General features: G+C 31.8%; 2 protein-coding genes across 3 annotated transcripts; one reads left to right on the top strand and one right to left on the bottom strand.

Moving 5' to 3' along the window:
* Window positions 1-9354: 9354 nt before the first annotated feature.
* Window positions 9355-12524, bottom strand: LOC141668224 (eukaryotic translation initiation factor 5A-4-like). Of its 2 annotated transcripts, none has more exons than XM_074475001.1 (5): window positions 12353-12524; window positions 11943-12053; window positions 11766-11825; window positions 11584-11658; window positions 9355-9596 (listed from the first exon to the last, which is right to left on the bottom strand). In XM_074475001.1, exons 1-5 carry the CDS (start codon window positions 12434-12436, stop codon window positions 9582-9584), a joined length of 345 nt encoding a protein of 114 aa, XP_074331102.1. In that variant the 5' UTR covers window positions 12437-12524; the 3' UTR covers window positions 9355-9581. The 2 variants fall into 2 exon arrangements, with proteins under 2 accessions (XP_074331102.1, XP_074331101.1); XM_074475000.1 differs by lacking the exon at window positions 9355-9596 and adding an exon at window positions 10389-11429.
* Window positions 12525-16091: 3567 nt separating this feature from the next.
* LOC141668026 (uncharacterized) lies at window positions 16092-17603 on the top strand. Its single transcript, XM_074474701.1, has 2 exons — window positions 16092-16207; window positions 16599-17603. Exons 1-2 carry the CDS (start codon window positions 16151-16153, stop codon window positions 17487-17489), a joined length of 948 nt encoding a protein of 315 aa, XP_074330802.1. The 5' UTR covers window positions 16092-16150; the 3' UTR covers window positions 17490-17603.
* The last annotated feature ends 744 nt before the right edge of the window (window positions 17604-18347 follow it).

Here is an 18347-nt window from a genome sequence, read left to right as displayed (position 1 = left end):
GGAGGGGAAATTTACCCACACTTTTAAAATATTCGAAAAAAGTGAGGGAAATTTTCCGCCCTTTTCGAATATATATCAATGGATTTCAGTTGTATTTAGGATTTTTCAAAATTTTATTTTTCAATAAAAAACTTATTTAAATGTTAGTGAATATTTTGAAATTATGAATATAGGAGAGAATAAACGTTATCCAAATAAAAAAATTTAGTTCTTGAAAAAAAATTGTGCGCTAAAAGAATTTTCAAATTTCTTATTGATAAAAATTAAAATTGATGCTAGTTAATTGTACTGGTCAAACTGTTGCTTGAATTTTAAAATGGCAAACCAAATAAACTATTTTTGTCTGAAACTTTGGTTATATCACTAATATATACTCCCTCAGTCCCGACCCATTGTTATTGTTTCTGAAAAAGTGTTCGGCACGTATTTTAAGATAAATATAAAGTATAGTTCTATAACTTTTTTTTTTAAAAAAATATGATGAAAATAGAATGTTTAAACTTTTATTCAAAAAAAAAATAAAAAAGTTATAGAACTTTACTTTTTATCATCTTAAAATCGTGTCGAACACTCTCTTAAAATTGATAACAATTGAGAGGGACGGAGTGAGTATATTTATTGGCATCCATACGGTTGGATCGATGAAAAATATTTTTAAAAAAAATCGAAACACCGATTCAGGACTAAGCACTACTTAGTTATACTAGTCAAACTGATATCTGATTTTAAAATGACAAATCAAATAAAATTATTTTGATATGAAACTTTGGTTATATCACTAATATATAAATCTATTAATACATACGTTGTATCGATGAAAAATATTTTTAAATAAATCGAATACCAATTCAGGACTAAACACTAGTTAGATGTACTAGTCAAACTGATGTCTGACTGTTAAAATGACAACCAGATAAAATTATTTTGATCTGAAACTTTGGTTATATCACTAATATATAGTCTATTATTACATCCATACGGTTGAATCGATGAAAAATATTTTTGAAAAAATCGAAACACCAATTTAGGACTAAACACTAGTTAGTTGTACTAGTCAAACTGATACTTGACTGATTTTTTATGTGGTCGAATTTAGCAGCTAAATCGACTGATTTTTTATTCAGTTGAATTTAGTACTCTGCCAAAAAAAGGGAAACTTCCCGCTAATAACTTGAATTTTGAATATAAATTCGACCATTTTTGGTCGAATTTAGTAAATGGTTTGGGCGAGAAATATCCCGCCTTTTTCAAAATGAATGAAAATAACAAATTTGTCGCCGAAGGAAAAGCACCAAAAGTTTTTTATTAAATTCGACCACAAAATGGTAGAATATAGCTAAATTCGATCGAAATCAGTTGAAAATTTCTAATTTTTTAAAAAAATTGATTTTATATTTTAAATGGTTAGTACAATTCATGCAAAGAAAAAATTTAAATTGAAGGACACTTTCATTATTTAAAAATATTTAGAAATATATATAATATCTATACTAGTCAATGTGTCCGTTACGCTAAGCGTTCAAATTTTGGGTGAAGATCCGTTTAAATAAATTTTAGTTCATTTATAATGAAAAAGCTGAGAACAACCCAAAAAAATTATAATTAGAAAAGAAGTGTAAATCTCTAAGAAAACGGTTATTTGGCAAACTGAATATTATATTTTCATGTAACATAATTTCAACTTTAAATAAATATAGTAATAAAATATGAATAGGCGTTGAGATATATAAATTTAAGGGTTGTTAATTATTAATTTTAAAATAATGGCCCAAATCCGCGGTCTAGATAAACTAATTTGAATGAACTTTAAATATAAGAAATTACAAAAATATCCAAAAAAAGATACAATGTATTGTAATTGTATATTACTTATATACAATAGTACTATAACCGCGTTAATTGTTGTGAAAACATATAACCAACGGTTACAATGTACTTGATCTTTGTGCATAAAATTGAATGTGTGCATTTACTGTGCATTTAGTTGGCACTTAAAGTCTCTGTCTTTGTGTTCTTTTGTATTTAATCATGTTTAGTTTGTAACTCTCAGTAAGCCGTTTTGAATTGATCATCCCTCTTTTGAAGCTTTGGTTTCATCTTTGATAGGTATCTTTTGCTTTGATTTTTATTTGTGTTTTATCTTATAAAAATTTAAAAAAAATCTAATTGGTTAGAACAAATACCAAAAATAGTTATATCAAGAATACATATGCTTAAATATAAATTTACAGAATATGATCAAGTGATAAAAAAATCTTCAATTAAATAATTATGAAGAACAAGTTTTCATATCTAAACATGAAGTTTAATGTATGAATTAGGGTTATATTTTTATTTTTTTTAAAAAAAAATTGTTTGAGTAAATCTACTATACGAATGAGAAGATTGTCAAAATGAAGAGTGTACATAAAAATAATATACTTATATATTAAACCTTAGTAAGAAATACTGGTCAATCTTTCAACCTCAATCTTTAACCCTCGTTTCTTTCTCTTTATATTCCTCATTCAATTTCATTCTCTTATAAAAAAAATTAACATTTATACTCAATCTTACTCTCTAACTACATACACTCTCGAGCACGGTTGGATATCTCAAGTGGTAAAGGGCTTATCCTCTGTCATCCCAGATCTGGGTTCGATCCTGGCTCACCTCGAGAATTGTGAGAACAATACTCATTTGTAAGGCTATAAGCCAAATTAGTCAAAAAACTACATACACACTCATACATTTTGTATATTCCAGTAAAATATATATAATATATACACACATCTCTCCAACTCAACCTCGTGTAATTGTATTTCTCCAAAGGGAGAATTAATTTAAACCAATTCCGGTGAATTCATCTGATTCATACCAATTCCGGGGAGTTCACCATTTCACAATATTTCGGCGAGTTCATCTCCATCACCTCCGATGAGAGTTTATGACATCACCTCAGGCAAATTCATTTCTGGAACCTTAGAAATGAAATAATACTAGTATTAATTAGTTCATGTATATAAAACAATTTAAGTTTATTCATTATTTTTCATATTTGTTTATCATTTGGGTGAATTAATTTTTATAATATTTGATTTTCAATATGTACTAAAGGATAGAAATTGTTGTATTATCAAATTTATTTACATATTTATTTAATTTTAATATTAGTAAACAAAAATTAATATTGTGTCCGTTATTATTTTATGAAATCACATTATGGAAAAGTTAGTAAAAATTTACAAAAATACAAAAAATTTATTGAGCAACAAATGCATTATGCGACATTCTGCTGCTGTTTTTTAAAAATCTAGTGCTTATTAAATTTTACCGAATTTGGTTGAATTTAGCGTACTTATTTCGACCAAATCTGGTCGAATTTAGCTTAGTAATTTCGACCAGATTTGGTCGAACTTGGTATTTTTGGGGATCTTTGAATTTAGTATTCATTATATATACAAAATGAGGTGGACAAAGTAAACCATCAATTAAATACGGGGATCAGCTTTGTATTAATAATGTAGAACCAATCTAACGCTTCAGATCACTTGATCTCATCTTGATCTCTTTTCTGGTGGATACAAGGGCACTGTAGAAGTAGTTTCCCGTCATCAAAGGTATGGAACTGGTTAGCAAAACCAAGTCTCTGAAATCGCCTGATAGCTACAGGAAACACATCTCTGTTCTGTTTGTTGTTTACCCAATTCTACGGTAGCCAATATAAAAGTCATGTTACTGTCACCTGGTGCCACAACTACTGTTTTTGGATATTTTAGTGTAATTGGATTGACTAGTTGATCAATATAATCATATATTAAATTGAACAAGTCGGTAGAGTTGCGGAGTGCACGCTTTATTCGAGTTTATTGTGATTTTGGTATTATTATTTATGAGGACATGTCCATTGCAGCAACCACACCTGTTGAAATAAGATGTGTCTGTTAGTTTTAGCCATGACTGTTAGACTGAGATATGTCTATTGGCAAAAGGCTGAGATGTGTCTGTTGGGGAAAGACACGTATGCTGACATCCATATATAGGTTTTGCATTGATCAATTTTAGGGTTGGTTCATTTTCTTGAAATTCACAACAAAAACACATTCTCTCTTCTTGCAGAATTTCTGACTTTATCCGATTGATTTATTTGGGTGAACCACAAATAACTTCAATCTGATAGTGTTCACACGACTTCAGAAAAGTCCAAGTTACTACTAATTTTTTCCCAAATAGATTAAAGTTATATTTTTTCTGAAGATGACAAACGGAGAATCTGCAAAAGATATGACAAGCAAGTTTACAAACTAGACAAGTTTGAGGGTCAGGATTTTAGAAGATGGCAGAAGAAGATGCATTTTCTGTTGACCATGCTGAAGGTTGTGTATGTTCTGAGTACCCCCATGCCAGAAGTGATTGGGAACGAAACTATTGAACAAACAAGGAAGCGTTACAAATGGGAAAGCAATGATTATATCTGCCGCGGTCACATCTTGAACGGTATGTCTGATTCCCTTTTCTATGTATACCAAATGTTGATTCAGCGAAAGAATTGTGGGATTCTCTTGAATCCAAGTACATGACAGAAGATGCTTCTAATAAGAAGTTTCTGGTCAGTAATTTTATGAACTATAAAATGGTCGATTCTAGACTGGTGATGGAACAATACAATAAATTATTAAGGATTCTGGGACAGTTTGTTCAACACAATTTGAAGATGGATGAATCTATCTCTGTTTATGGTGTTATAGACAAACTGCCACCATCATGGAAGGATTTTAAACACATCTTGAAACATAATAAAGATGATATGACGCTGGTTGAACTTGGAAGTCACTTTAGAATTAAAGAGGCTTTGAGAACTCAAGAAATTGATAATAATACTAAGGGCAAGAACCAAGTCGGTGATTCTTCTGTAAATATGGTTGAAGATGGTGGACCTTCTAAGAATTCTAAGGATGGCAAGGGTGATAACCGGAAGTTTAAAGGAAACCACAATTCTTCCAACAAAAAGCCTAAGATGGCATGTTAGAAGTGTGGCAAACCCGGACATTTTAAGAAGGATTGTCGGGTTGGTAAAGGCAAGCAGGAAAAGAAAAATGCTGGTCCAAGTGGATCCAAGGATCCAAAAAAGCAACAAGGTCAGATTTTAATATAAAATTATAATTCTTGTCAGAATTATGTATCACTAATATCTGAGGCATTTTATGTGCAGGATGATAATGTTGCTTGGTGGATTGATTCAGGAGCAACGAGTCATGTATGTAAAGATCTTCGTTGGTTCATAAACTTTCAACCAATCGAAGATGGATCTATCTTAAAGATGGCAAATGTTGCAACTGAACCGATCAAATGACTAGGAAATGTCAAGCTAGTTTTTACTTCTGGAAAATGTATATTATTAAATAATGTGTTGTATGTTCCGGGGATTCGAAAGAATATTTTGTCTGGTATTGTATTAAATAATCATGGATATAAACAAGTTTATGAAAGTGACAAGCATATCTTGTCAAAACATGGTAATTTTGTTGGCTTTGGCTATTTATGTAATGGTATGTTTATGTTGAATGTAAATACTCCATTTAATAAAGAATCTGCTTGTATGGCTTCTACTAGTACTAGCAATAGTTTGAATAAATCAGAATTATGGCATGCTAGAATAGGACATGTACATTATTAAAGAATAAAGGATATGTCTAAAATGAGTCTCATACCTGCTATTGATTTAAACAATGAAAAATGTAAAACATGCATGTTGACAAAGATAACTAGACTGCCCTTTAAAGATGCTAATAGGGTGTCTGATGTATTAGAACTAATACATAGTAATTTATGTGATTTTTATTCTACACCATCATTAGGAAATAAAAAGTATGAAGTTACTTTTATTGATAATGCTTCTAGATATTGTTATGTATATTTGTTGCATGCAAGGGATGAAGTTGTTGACTTCTTTAAAATATATAAAGAAGAAGTAGAGCTACATCAGAGTACCATGATTAGAAATCTACGTACTGATAGAGGAGGGGAGTATTATGATCCGGTATATTTTCGATCTACTGGTATAATACATCAAACCACGGCTCCTTATACACCACAACAAAATGGCATGGCAAAAAGAAAGAATAGGACTTTGAAAGAAATGGTTAATTCCTTTTTATCCTACTCGGGTTTGAGTGAGGGTTATTGGGGTGAGGCTATATTAACAGCCTGTTATTTATTGAATCGAATTCCTAGTAAGAGAAATAAGATTACCCCTTATGAACTTTGGTACAAAGAGTCACAAAAATTGAGTTTTCTAAGAGTTTGGGGATGTAGAGCAGTTGTAAGACTCACTGAAAAAAAAAACTTGGGTGAACGAGGTATAGATTGTATTTTTGTTGGTTATGATGAGCATTCCATCGCATATAGATTTTATGTGTTAGAATCAAATGACTATGTGTCTGTGAACTTGATTATTGAGTCAAGAGATGCTATCTTTGATGAAAACAGATTTACGTCTATGCCTAGGCCAAAGGACATGCTTTAGAATTCTTATAGTAGGAACTCAGTTTCTACTGAAGATGTTCATGGACCGTCTGAACCAAGGAGAAGCACTAGAGCTAGAAAAGTGAAGTCTTTTGGAGATGGTTCTCATCTTTATCTAGTTGAAGGTTCTAGAGATGAAATTGAATATCAATACCAATATTGTTTTATTATTGAGGATGATCCAAAAACTTTTAGTGAAGCTATGGCATCAAGGGATGTTGCATTCTGGAAAGAAGCTATCCAGGATGAGATGGATTCTATCATTAATAATAATACATGGGAATTGAGTGATCTCCCCCTGGCTGTAAAGCATTGGGAAACAGATGGATCTTCAAAAGAAAAATGAAGGTGGACGGTACAATAGATAAGTTTAAAGCTAGATTGGTTATCCAAGGCTTTAGACAAAAAGAAGGGATTGATTATTTTGATACTTATGCTCCTGTTGCTAGGACTTCCACTATTAGGTTGTTAATAGAACTTATTGCTATACACAACCTTGTCATTCATCAAATGGATGTGAAAACTGCATTCTTGAATGGTGAATTGGATGAAGAGATTTATATGAAACAACATGAAGGGTTTGTTACGCCTGGTTATGAGAACAAGGTGTGTAAGTTGAAGAAATCACTTTATGAACTAAAACAAGCACCGAAGGATTGGCATGATAAATTTGATAATGTGGTCTTGTCTAATGGTTATTTTCTTAACCAAGCAGACAAGTGTGTATATAGCAAATTTGATGCTTCTGGTAAAGGAGTTATAATTTGTTTATATGTGGATTTCTATTAACTGATGACCTACTTGCAGACCCTTGTGTATGCCAAATCCAATCAAGGTACCCCAGACTAAAACCATTTTCATATAAATGTCCCCTGATAATCTTAACTGCAAATTTTTTGAAGTTAGCACATCTTTTACAGGGGCAGGGGATTCTTTTAGGATCACTAGCATTTTCCTCGGCAAATATCAAAAACTCTTCTACCTCGATTTCATAGTCAAGTGTGTCCCTATCTTTGAAAATCCAAGATTTGTCCATGTTATTCTCAAACTACCTGATTGTCAAATAACATATTAATTTACTATATACTATAGTACATTTACTACCTAGTATAATCAATATAAAATTCCTATATTCACTCATAAACCATGCTATTTACAACAACAAGCCCCAAACACAAATATATTTACAAACAACACAAACACAAATATATACAAGCACTTGTTATTACATGTAAATCTGTATTTTAACTACACATACAACTACACATGCAACAACTACACATTTCAATTTCACATGCATACATACAACTACACAAATATATCATGCAACCCAAACATATATAAATAGATATGTAAAGAAGAATATACCTAACAAAGCAAGCTCCAAAATCCCAAAAAACACAGCAACAAACTCTAAGACCAAAATCCAACTTAATTAGCTCCGAGATTTAAGCTTTAATAAACCCTTAGCTACAAGATTTAGCTCCAAGAAACTCTACTTCTCACCTTAAACTTCAATGAACACACTTAACTCCTTAATCTTCGAATCTGTCATAAAATTTGAAACAAATGAGTTCTAGGTTTAGAAAGTTGAAGAAATTGAGAGGTTTAATTGGAGATTCAAGGTCTAATCGAAAAGGGGGAAAGATAGTAAGCATACATTTGAGAGTTCTAGGTTTAGCAGTCGAGAGAGAAAGGGGGATGAGTGAATGAGTTTTTATTTTTGTGGAGATTATAATTTTTTGTTTTGTTTTGATTTTGATTTATTTTAATTTTATGTTATAATGTTATTAAAGTGAATGAGTGAATAGGCGGGATAGGGAAATATACTAAGGGGGGGGGGGAATTTGGCTAAGGGCGCGGAGCAAAAGGGAGAAGCAGCGGGCTCTAATTTTTTAAAATTGAGCTTAGACATCGGTTATTATATCAACCGATGTTAAAAAGAAATTGGACATCGGTTTATATGTTAACTGATGTGACGTAGTTTTTAAAAGAACAACTTAGACATCATTTTACTCAAAAGCTGATGTAAACATACCAAAAAGACATCACTTTTTTTTTATGTGATGTAAAAAAAGCTTTTAACATCAGTGACTTTTCTGACTGATGTCTAATGTGCGATGTCTAATGCTGATTTTCTAGTAGTGATAAAAATTTAACTTCGGAATTAATATATTATACACATTATTACGTTAAAAAATACCTAAATCTAAGAAAACTGGGGCATCTCGACAACATAGTATGCAAAGCTATTTTTTTTTAATACTGACAAATGATCTTCATTAGAAGAGCATCATGCTCGAGCAATACATATGCATCATACTGGAAAGAGCTAACTAAGCTTGTGAATGAGCTGTAATATTATTAGAGCATCTCCTTAGGTTGACACGGTTGAAGGGCAGCTTTATCACATTATAAAAAATATTCTCTCTCTCAGGGATCAATTTTTTGGCGCACTTTTTTCACAAAACACTCCACCAATGACAATTTCACTAACTTAACAAAAAAAGTATATAACATAAGCATACATTATTAGAACAACAAATAAAGTTGACATCTTATTTTATTTGATGTCAACTTTTGATACCCCAAGATAGCAATCCATGACACCTTATTTGGTCAATGGCATCCCAACAACTCAAATGAAATATTAATAAAGATGTCAAGTCACGTCATTGCACATAATGTTTATAGAAGAAAAGATTTACAATAAACATAGGCATAATTAGATGATAGACGTCCTCCAGTAAAATCACCCCAAACATCGAAATGGTCGATTCTTCGATAAAGATGTGGTATAGAAACTGTAACACGATCAAACTGGTTGAGGTTGGCTTTTTTTTTTGACAAACAAAATAGAATGCATTCATTAAAATACCAAAAACAGTCGGAACAGACCTCCGAACTGATAATACAACCTGATTGGGAAACAAATAAACGAACTAAACAAGTAGTCGTCTTGTTTTCAGATTGTTTAACAAATAGATTAATATTCTTTAAAATAAAAAGGCTTATAATAACTTTCCCAGCAATCCACCCAACACCAACCCTGAAGATAGCAGCATCACAATTGACCGTCACATTAATGCCATCTGTAGCCCAATATTCAGAATTTTTAGTTACATCAACTAAAACCGGAGGAACAAATGCCCCCAAATTATGAACAATCTTGTGTTGTGAAAAGTAAGCACTTGTAATATTCACCATCTCAGTTTCGATGCAAGAAATCCAGATCTGTCAAAAAATCATATAAATCCTTTCCAGCGGAATCAACACCAACAAAAACAAATACTTTAAACAAAACATACTGACACCAAAAAAATTTGGGACAACCTTGATAACAAGGTACAAGAAAGATCTCACCCAAAAAGGATTAGATCACACCCATAAAAAAAGTTTATTCGAAATTTTGAAAAAACAATAAAATAAAAGAGAAGATGGAAGAGTGAAAATGATTAAATAATAAAAGGGAATTGTAGATGGAAAAGAGAAGGGGTGATTAAAACTCTAGATCTGAAAACGGAGGCCGACTCTCATTGAAAAGAATGTCCAGAGTTTAAAAAAATGTTCTGACTTTGTTTAATGCTATCGTTTGTACTCTTCACAAGCAAATCAGAAATGTAGCACTGTTGTAAAAAAGTGCATAGTGGTGGTTTTAAACATACTTAATGTGAGATTATAGTGAACCATACAAACAAAGGATCCATAATATTTAGTTATGTATTTGCCTTGAGGTATTATTGGGAGTCAGAAAACATAACCTCTCTTCCTCTCACAAATTAAATTCAAGCCAACCAAAGTTCATCACTTGTTTTGACCACTCTTAATATTTAAGTCAACTAAATCCATAAGGATATTTAATCTTATTAATAAAATATATATTGTACCTTCTCCTAATGTGATTATTCTATAAAAAAATATTGGCACATCTCAGTTCAGTAATCCGAAGGGATAATCGACCATTCATGCTATCCATGGATGAGTTAGTTTCTACGCTGGCTTACAGTTTCAGCTGGAATACAATCAGTTTCCCAGGCTGCCTCAAACTTATATGAGCAGCCTTTTCTCCAATTTTATGAGACCTTCGCAAGAAACAGAATTTGAGTTAGCAGGAGCTTGTCCTTCTACAAGGCACATGTAACCACACTCAAGACTATTACACTGGAGCCTACCAGCTGGCCTCAAGTTTTCTGTGGGAAGCAGTTAACGCTTATGGGTGCTGATGCATATTAATGAGAGTTTATAAAATGTACTGTAAAGAAAGCCTAGTATTTGAAGATGAACTTCTTATTCTTCTTTCTCTACAAAAACAGTATTTACAACTAACTCTTTAATTGAGTATCTGTATATGCACACATATCTATCATCAGCTAGCTAGAGAGAGGAAATTATTTTATACATAATCGGGTTTCTAGCTAATCTCATAACCCAAGTAGCTATAAGAATTAGTTGTACATCCCCTTTCATCCTTTTCACAGCTTACTTTACATATCTCCTAAACCTTATATTGCAAACCAACTTTATCATATGTTTTATACTTGCATCTTCAAACTGTAAAAGAATATGCTAGTAATTGCTGCACCTTTTTGCCACAGAAAATATGAAAACATACTGCTTATATTATATATAGTAGTAGCCTGTAGGACAACCATTGTCCTTGTGGGACTATATTACGCACAAATTGACAAAGTCATATCCTTAACATAAAATTAAATCAAGCAAAAGCCAAAGCAAATTTTCAAAATTTGAATATTGGATATGGCTCGTGAAAATTATTTTATTGTTCAAGTTTTCACAATAATGTCGATGAAGAAATGTCAAAGTTACTCTGGGTCCAATATGTTTGAAGCAATGATCTTCTCCTTTCCCAGGGCAGACACGACAGTCACATACACATCTTTCCTCTCTATGATTCCAGAGTTTATCTGCTTCAAGTATCTTGTTAGAATTAAAAAATCCAATGACATGTAGTATGAACGCACCCATGATTTAGGAAAACACCACATATTTGGATAAGATGACATGAACATGCAAGGACAAGAGAAAGTAAACCAGCAAACTATCATTATATCGACTAACCTTTGAAAGGAGAGCCTTGTCAGTTGGACGCTCTAGATCATCCTTTATGTTCCCTTTGTCATCAAGCACGGTCACCTACAACATATATATGTTTGATTAGTACGTCGTATAAGGAAACAAGGCTTTAACGAGTCAAAAAGAAAGGAAAAAATTATGAATGCAATAAGAGGCAGGGAATGTACATATGGGTCAGTGTCAGATATATCAACAAGCTGATAGTCAGTATGGGTGACACGAGGGACCTGTAACACAAAAGCACAAATAATTATCAGAAAAAAGAGAGCAAATAAGTGTAAATTAAACTTTGGAACCAAGGAATATCACAAAATAAAAGTTTAAAGATAAATGTTAAAGCATACAAGACAAGTGCCGAATAGGGGGAAAATAGCTTTGAACACTTTCCCGCTGAAGATGTCGATGGCAACGAACAGGTGTTTTTCATTAGCAACTGGAGTTGTAATTTGTAGAATCTACATAAAAATGTCAAGAATAAAAAATCATCCCCAAATCCCATACAGGAAAAAGAAACCAAAACTTAAGATAAACTTAATTTTTAATTAATAAATTAGGGAAAACCCCTCCAAGATGGAGAGGATAATATATAGATACAGAAAACCCTAAAAGAAAATCAACAGGAAGGCGATCGACAAAAAACAAGCAGTGAACAAAACCCTAAACAAATAATAATATTAGAAGTAATATATGATGAACAAAGATTGATTGTATGAACATGTAAGTATATATACACAATACATAATAAAGAAGGGACCTTGCAGGGGTGGTCTTTGATGAGAATATAAGTAATGGCATCTCTAACTTTAACTTTATATACCACGGGCTTGGCCTTAGGCATGTCTGTCTGGACGTAAAATATTATAGGCAGAAACTCGTATTTGATTTAATGGTGATGGTGCGTGATCAATGAGGTATTTATACGTAGAATATGCAAGGGGGAATAGGCTTCCACGATGGCGGCGCCGGGAGTCTATATATCTATATATCTATGTAAAACACCCTCTATTTGTTAGTCATTTACTCGATAACAATCGTCATATCTAAAGTCAGAAAGAAAAATGAGAATCATTGGATACAATAATAAAATATTATTTTATTAATATTTAAACTGCTCTCATTGATTCAGGGTTCGAACCCCGTCAACAGTTTATTATATTTAAACTTTTATATTCTTTATTTTAACAACATATTATTTTATATTATTTATTTTTAGTCAAGTCTCAAATTATTATAAAACATATATTGTTATAATTTATTATATTTTTCGATTTATTTTTCAACTATTGAAAATTATATTATAAAATATATTATTAAAAACTATCGAATGTTAAAAGAAACCCGTGCATCGCACAGGTTATAGACTAGTATATATAAGACACCAACAGGCTAATGGGGCGAGGACTTGAAACATTTAGCTTTTGGAAGCTAAATGTTTCACTTGAGCATTTGAACCCATTATGCTTAACCTACATGCTTTGTCAAAGTTTTAAAATAAATCAAATACAAGAAATATGATATTATAATTGAACTACATGAACATGGCAACAACCAAATCGATGGAATATTATAAAAACGGATTAACGCAAACATAAAAAGCCAAGTCAAATGGATACATTACAACGAAAAACAAATATAAAATTCTAAAATGTAAATGACTAAAGGTTCTTAGAGTTTTGCCAATCATTAGACATTTCATTGGCTAATTGATTTCTAAAAAAAATTCCAGGTTTTCTCCATTTTCACCTACTTTTGCCTCTATTGGATCTATTCTCATATTAGACCTTATAAAATTATGAAGTAAGGCACACGCTGAAATAATTCTACATTTGGTCTTAATTGGGTACCACGTAGTATCTCTCATAATACCCCATCTAAGTTTTAATATCCCAAAACATCTCTTGGTAACATTTCTTACTCGAGAATGCTTCATATTAAAAAACTCTTCTGGTGTTGTAGGTTGTCGACCATTTCTCCATTCATTCAGATGATATCGTTGGTTTCTAAAAGGGGTCAGGAATCCTTCGTAATTCATATAGGCAGCATCACATAAATAATAGCATCCTAAAACAACCAATAATGTATTAGTCTCTAACACAAACTAACCATAACTTGTAAGAAATAAAAATGGAGTACTCTTTTCATTATTTCCTGGTATAATAAATTCCTATATAATTACCCTGAAGAACCTTCAAAGGATTTGTTCGTGAAAGAGCATCTCGAAGTACTCTATTATCATGGACTGATCCCTCCCAACCAGGTAGTATATAAATAAATTACAAATTTTTTGAGCATACACCGAGAACATTAGTGGATATATCTCTTATTCTATTTATGTATCTAACTTTGTCATTTTCACGAACACGCACTTTCACGTGTGTAAAGTCTAATGCACCCAAACAATTCTGTAAAAATAATTTTATACAAGTCAAAACATAATTGTGTAAGCTAATTAGTATAGTAAAGTATCCTAATCAGAAAATATTTACCTTTAAAATTCTCCGGTTTGAATTCATGCAATTTTCTGTGATCGGTTCTGACTTCTTAAGAAGATAATCGTAGCGTTTAAGAACAGTATTAAGAACACACGTAAAGTGACGTGATACCGTTTTTGCACTTCTTCTAAAAAAACTTGAATTATTTTGTTTTTTTATTATGTGCAAGTATGTAGAGAAATAAAGAGATCATTTCACTTGGATCCATATTTCGATTACCTTTTAACCCTCAATATCTCTAAGCATCCCGTACAAATTGTCAAAATAATTTATGTTCATTATAACATTGTCTATACATACTTGGTCGCTAATTTGAATAATGAATTTAATGTTCAAAAAATTTGCCTGAAGTCTATCTTCAATAGAGTCGCCAAAAGAAAATTTATCGGTCCCGGTACTTTAAGATTTAACCAAACAGAACTATGCAGAATTTCAATCAAAATCTCCATAATCTTTTTAATCATCTCATTATATATCGCAACACATGCTGTAACAGTTTGTTTCTTCTTAGTTAATGGCATTCTGCACATTTATGTAGATCAGTCACAAAGAAACTACAATAGAAAATAAAATCAAAATATAAAACTCAATTACAGTTTGATATCTAATGGTTGCGTGTAATATATTAAAGAAAGGTCAAATGGAAAAGAAACCTATACTACAACAAAAGACTAGAGAACTGATGATATATGAATAAAAAGACAATTGCAAAATAATATGATGTCATAATATTAGCCTGATCAAGTAGTTTTATCGAGGAAACTGATACATGTGAATACCTGAAGAGATTGATAATAATATTGTTGAATTGTCGTCACTTTTACGGGCAAGCGGCAACGAGCTCAGCCGACTCCAAGCATGAACAAGATTAGGGCCGAAAACAAATATAATTCGTATTCATATACAAAATGAGCGAATTTGAATCCCACTTCAAAATTCGAACACACATCGAGTCGAATTTCATCATTCTGATATTCAGTCATATTTATATATATATAGTAGTTCAAATAATTTCAGAGTACTTAAATATGTATGTATTAAAGATATTCGATTTGATTTCGTTAATTATGTTCATAATACATACTAGTATATAACCCGTGCGATGCACGGTTGTTTTTATCATATATATTATAAATTCTAATTTTGATTATAACTCTTAAAAATACTATTTTTTTATATAATTTTAATATGTTGTCGGCAGGATTCGAACCTTATACGTCTTAAAAATACTAATTTTTAAAAATAAATCTAACGGTCAACAACGATCGACAACCAAACTTTCAATGTTTCGTCTTTAATATAATAGTATAGTTAGAAATATATATTATAAGTGTCCTATTATAAATATAATAGAATGTAGGCGATTAATTTTAGGTGTCCTATTTTAAATATAATATTAAGTATCATAATATAAGTGTCATATTTTAAATATAATAGAATTGAAAGGCGAGTAATTTTAGGTGTTTTGTTTTAAATATAATATTAAGTGTCATATTTTAAATATAATAATACGACCAACAACCAACAACCAAACTTTTAATGTTTCGTTTTCAATATAATAGTATAGATTACATGTCATGCATATATATTAAAATTAAATCCTTAAAAAATGATCACGTTTTAATTTTGTACTTAATATATTCGAATATTCTTAATTTTTTAGTATTATTTTAGACGAATTCGAATCCGAATATAAAAAAACGAGTAATTCGGTGCATAATCGAGTCGAACCGAATCATATAAGAGTATTTGTATTCGAATTCAAGTCGAATATGAGTAAATAATAGAAATTTTAATTCGAATCCGGATCGAATCTGAACAAATATTTATAAATTCAAGTCCAATCTGAATTTATTACGCACCGGTATAATTGGGCTAGACACCGATAAAATTCACGTGTCTTTTAATGAATAAATAAACTCAGGCCTTCCTAGAATTGAGCCACAAGCAAAAAGAACAAAACCAAATCCCTACATAAGGCCAACGCCGCCCTGTCCCAAACCAACCATCTAAACTTTTGTTTTGTGCGATCGATTTATTGTTCTCTAATTAAAGACCCCATGGCTTATGAGTCGTCTGAGGCGGATGAAGAAGCTTGCAAGACCCTCGCACCTAATGTATGTAATAATGTGTCCATATATTCATCTTTTTTTTATATCTCCCTCCCTTTTAATTAGGGTTTTGTTTGCTGCTTCTTTTTCATAAGCTAGTTACGTACTTTTAATGTTTTCAATTGATTGACATATCATGATATATATATATATATATATGTATATATATATATCCATGTCTGAAAAAGATTGCAGTGTTTCATGTGTTGTTGTGTTATTTGTATTCCCTTCTTTAGGGCTTTGTATTGATTGATATCGAAATTATTATTATTATTTGTTGTTGTTTTTACTGTTATTTTAAAATCGCTGAGATTGTGTATTTTGTGATTTTTCTTTGCCTTTAAAGATTGATTGATGTGTAGACTATCTGATCAGCATATTTTTTGTATTTTTCTAGAGCTTGGAGGGAATCTCCATACTGGAGGTATATTCGGTGACATACCTAGGCAGTTCTCTGGTAAAGCCTAAGGATCAGATTGGTACAATCTGTATAGAGGCTAACAACACTCTCTATTATTTATATTATGAAACTGAGGTTGACGAAGGTAAACCATCAATTAAACACGGGGATCAGCTATGTATTGAGGATGTAGGACCAATCTACCCCTTCACATCACTTGATCTCAACTATGATCTCTTTTCTGGTAAATTCAAGGGCACTGAAGATGTAGTTGCCTATTATCCAAATTCTGGGAATTGGTTAGAGAACCCAATTCTGAGATCGCCTGATAGCTACATGGGACATATCTCCATTCTGTTAGGTTGTTTCCCCAATGCTACAGTAGCCAATATAAAAGTTATGTTACTGTCACTTTCACCTGATGCCACAGCTACTGTTAGGGGGCTTGTTAAGACTACGAACAGCAAATTTGACCATCTCGCTTGTACAAGCTATCTCTTCTCCCAAAATTCTGACACCGCAATAGAAGTACGACGGAATGGTCTGATTCCACTGTCCAAATCACGTGTAGGCGTGCCATTGGACTCTGAGCTGTATGTGGACATAAATCTCTTTTGTGATGGTTGTAGTTACAATGGCACTGCCACCTTTACTCCTAAAACAGAAGAAACCGATTCATGTATAGTTGATGGTCAGATCCTAGTAAAAGTCAATTGGAATTGTGATGAACATTCAAATGATTTCACTGATGAAGACTCGGATGAAGACTCAGATTTCACGGAAGAAGACACAAATTTCACAGATGAGTTTGAATATTATTATGCATCTGAAAATGAAAATGATAACGAGTATAATACTAAATATGAGATTTTGGAGACTGTCCCTTGAAGCACCTTCCATGGGATACTAAAAAAATATGATTAAATATTTGTCTCTTGCGGTAATTCATGGATTTTTTTACCATGTCATATGACAAAATATATCTTTATTTTGTGTCTTATATATTCTGGTTTAACAATGTGATTTTGATTAGGTGTTCAAACACTTTTTTGGCATGTGTATAGAATAGGATGCTTTTGCCCAATTGTCCTAGAAATTAGCTTAACCTAATATATATAGTGCTACTGCTAGCTGCAACAAAACTACAACAAACTACGTACTTCAGTGAGCCAATATTATATTGTACTTCTGGGATAACGAATTTGATTCATGGTATGATAGTATCTCAAATGGGTAGTACCCAATCTACTTATCATTAAATTCAGTGACTACAGCCAATGTATGAAGTTTTGGATTAGTGGAGCTTACTGAAATAATGTTAATTTTTTAGTTTTAAATTTTGACAAGGCTAAGGTAATCACTACGCTTTTATTCAAGATTAGATATACTTGTGTAAATTGTAAACTTTGCTCAACAATGTTAAATCTCATATCCTTTCTTCAATTTGATCACTTACTAGTGTCAGCTCAATACACGATGTTGAAAATCTTACAATTGTACATTGAGTTCTTGAGCAGCTATAATTAAGCAATATTATGGTAGACGATGGCAGGCTTGCCTATCGATAATCTTAATCCCCCCTCAGGTAACCACAAGCTAATGTCTCTGGTATGCAGCCAACCGTATGTCTGCATCAAATACTTCTCTTCCATAATCAGTAGAATGAAAGAATGAGCTGTGATATAATGTACTGGCTATTTAAAATTTTCCTCGATGGTATTATTGTCTAATTTACTTTCAGAGAGC

The sequence above is a fragment of the Apium graveolens genome, chromosome 6 (genome assembly GCF_009905375.1).
Source record: "Apium graveolens cultivar Ventura chromosome 6, ASM990537v1, whole genome shotgun sequence".
Classification (NCBI taxonomy): Eukaryota; Viridiplantae; Streptophyta; class Magnoliopsida; order Apiales; family Apiaceae; genus Apium; species Apium graveolens.
Note: the sequence above shows the minus strand (reverse complement) of the source record. Positions and strands in the feature narration are given on the sequence as shown.

Excerpts from the sequence above, each read along its gene's own strand:
- LOC141668224 (XM_074475000.1), bottom strand. The coding sequence starts at position 12,436 with ATGCCTAAGGCCAAGCCCGTGGTATATAAAGTTAAAGTTAGAGATGCC. Across the intron at positions 11,826-11,942 it reads CCCTATTCGGCACTTGTCTT|GTCCCTCGTGTCACCCATAC; the intron begins GTATGCTTTAAC and ends TTTGTGTTACAG. Across the intron at positions 11,659-11,765 it reads TATCTGACACTGACCCATAT|GTGACCGTGCTTGATGACAA; the intron begins GTACATTCCCTG and ends TATATGTTGTAG.
- LOC141668026 (XM_074474701.1), top strand. The coding sequence starts at position 16,151 with ATGGCTTATGAGTCGTCTGAGGCGGATGAAGAAGCTTGCAAGACCCTC. Across the intron at positions 16,208-16,598 it reads GCAAGACCCTCGCACCTAAT|AGCTTGGAGGGAATCTCCAT; the intron begins GTATGTAATAAT and ends GTATTTTTCTAG.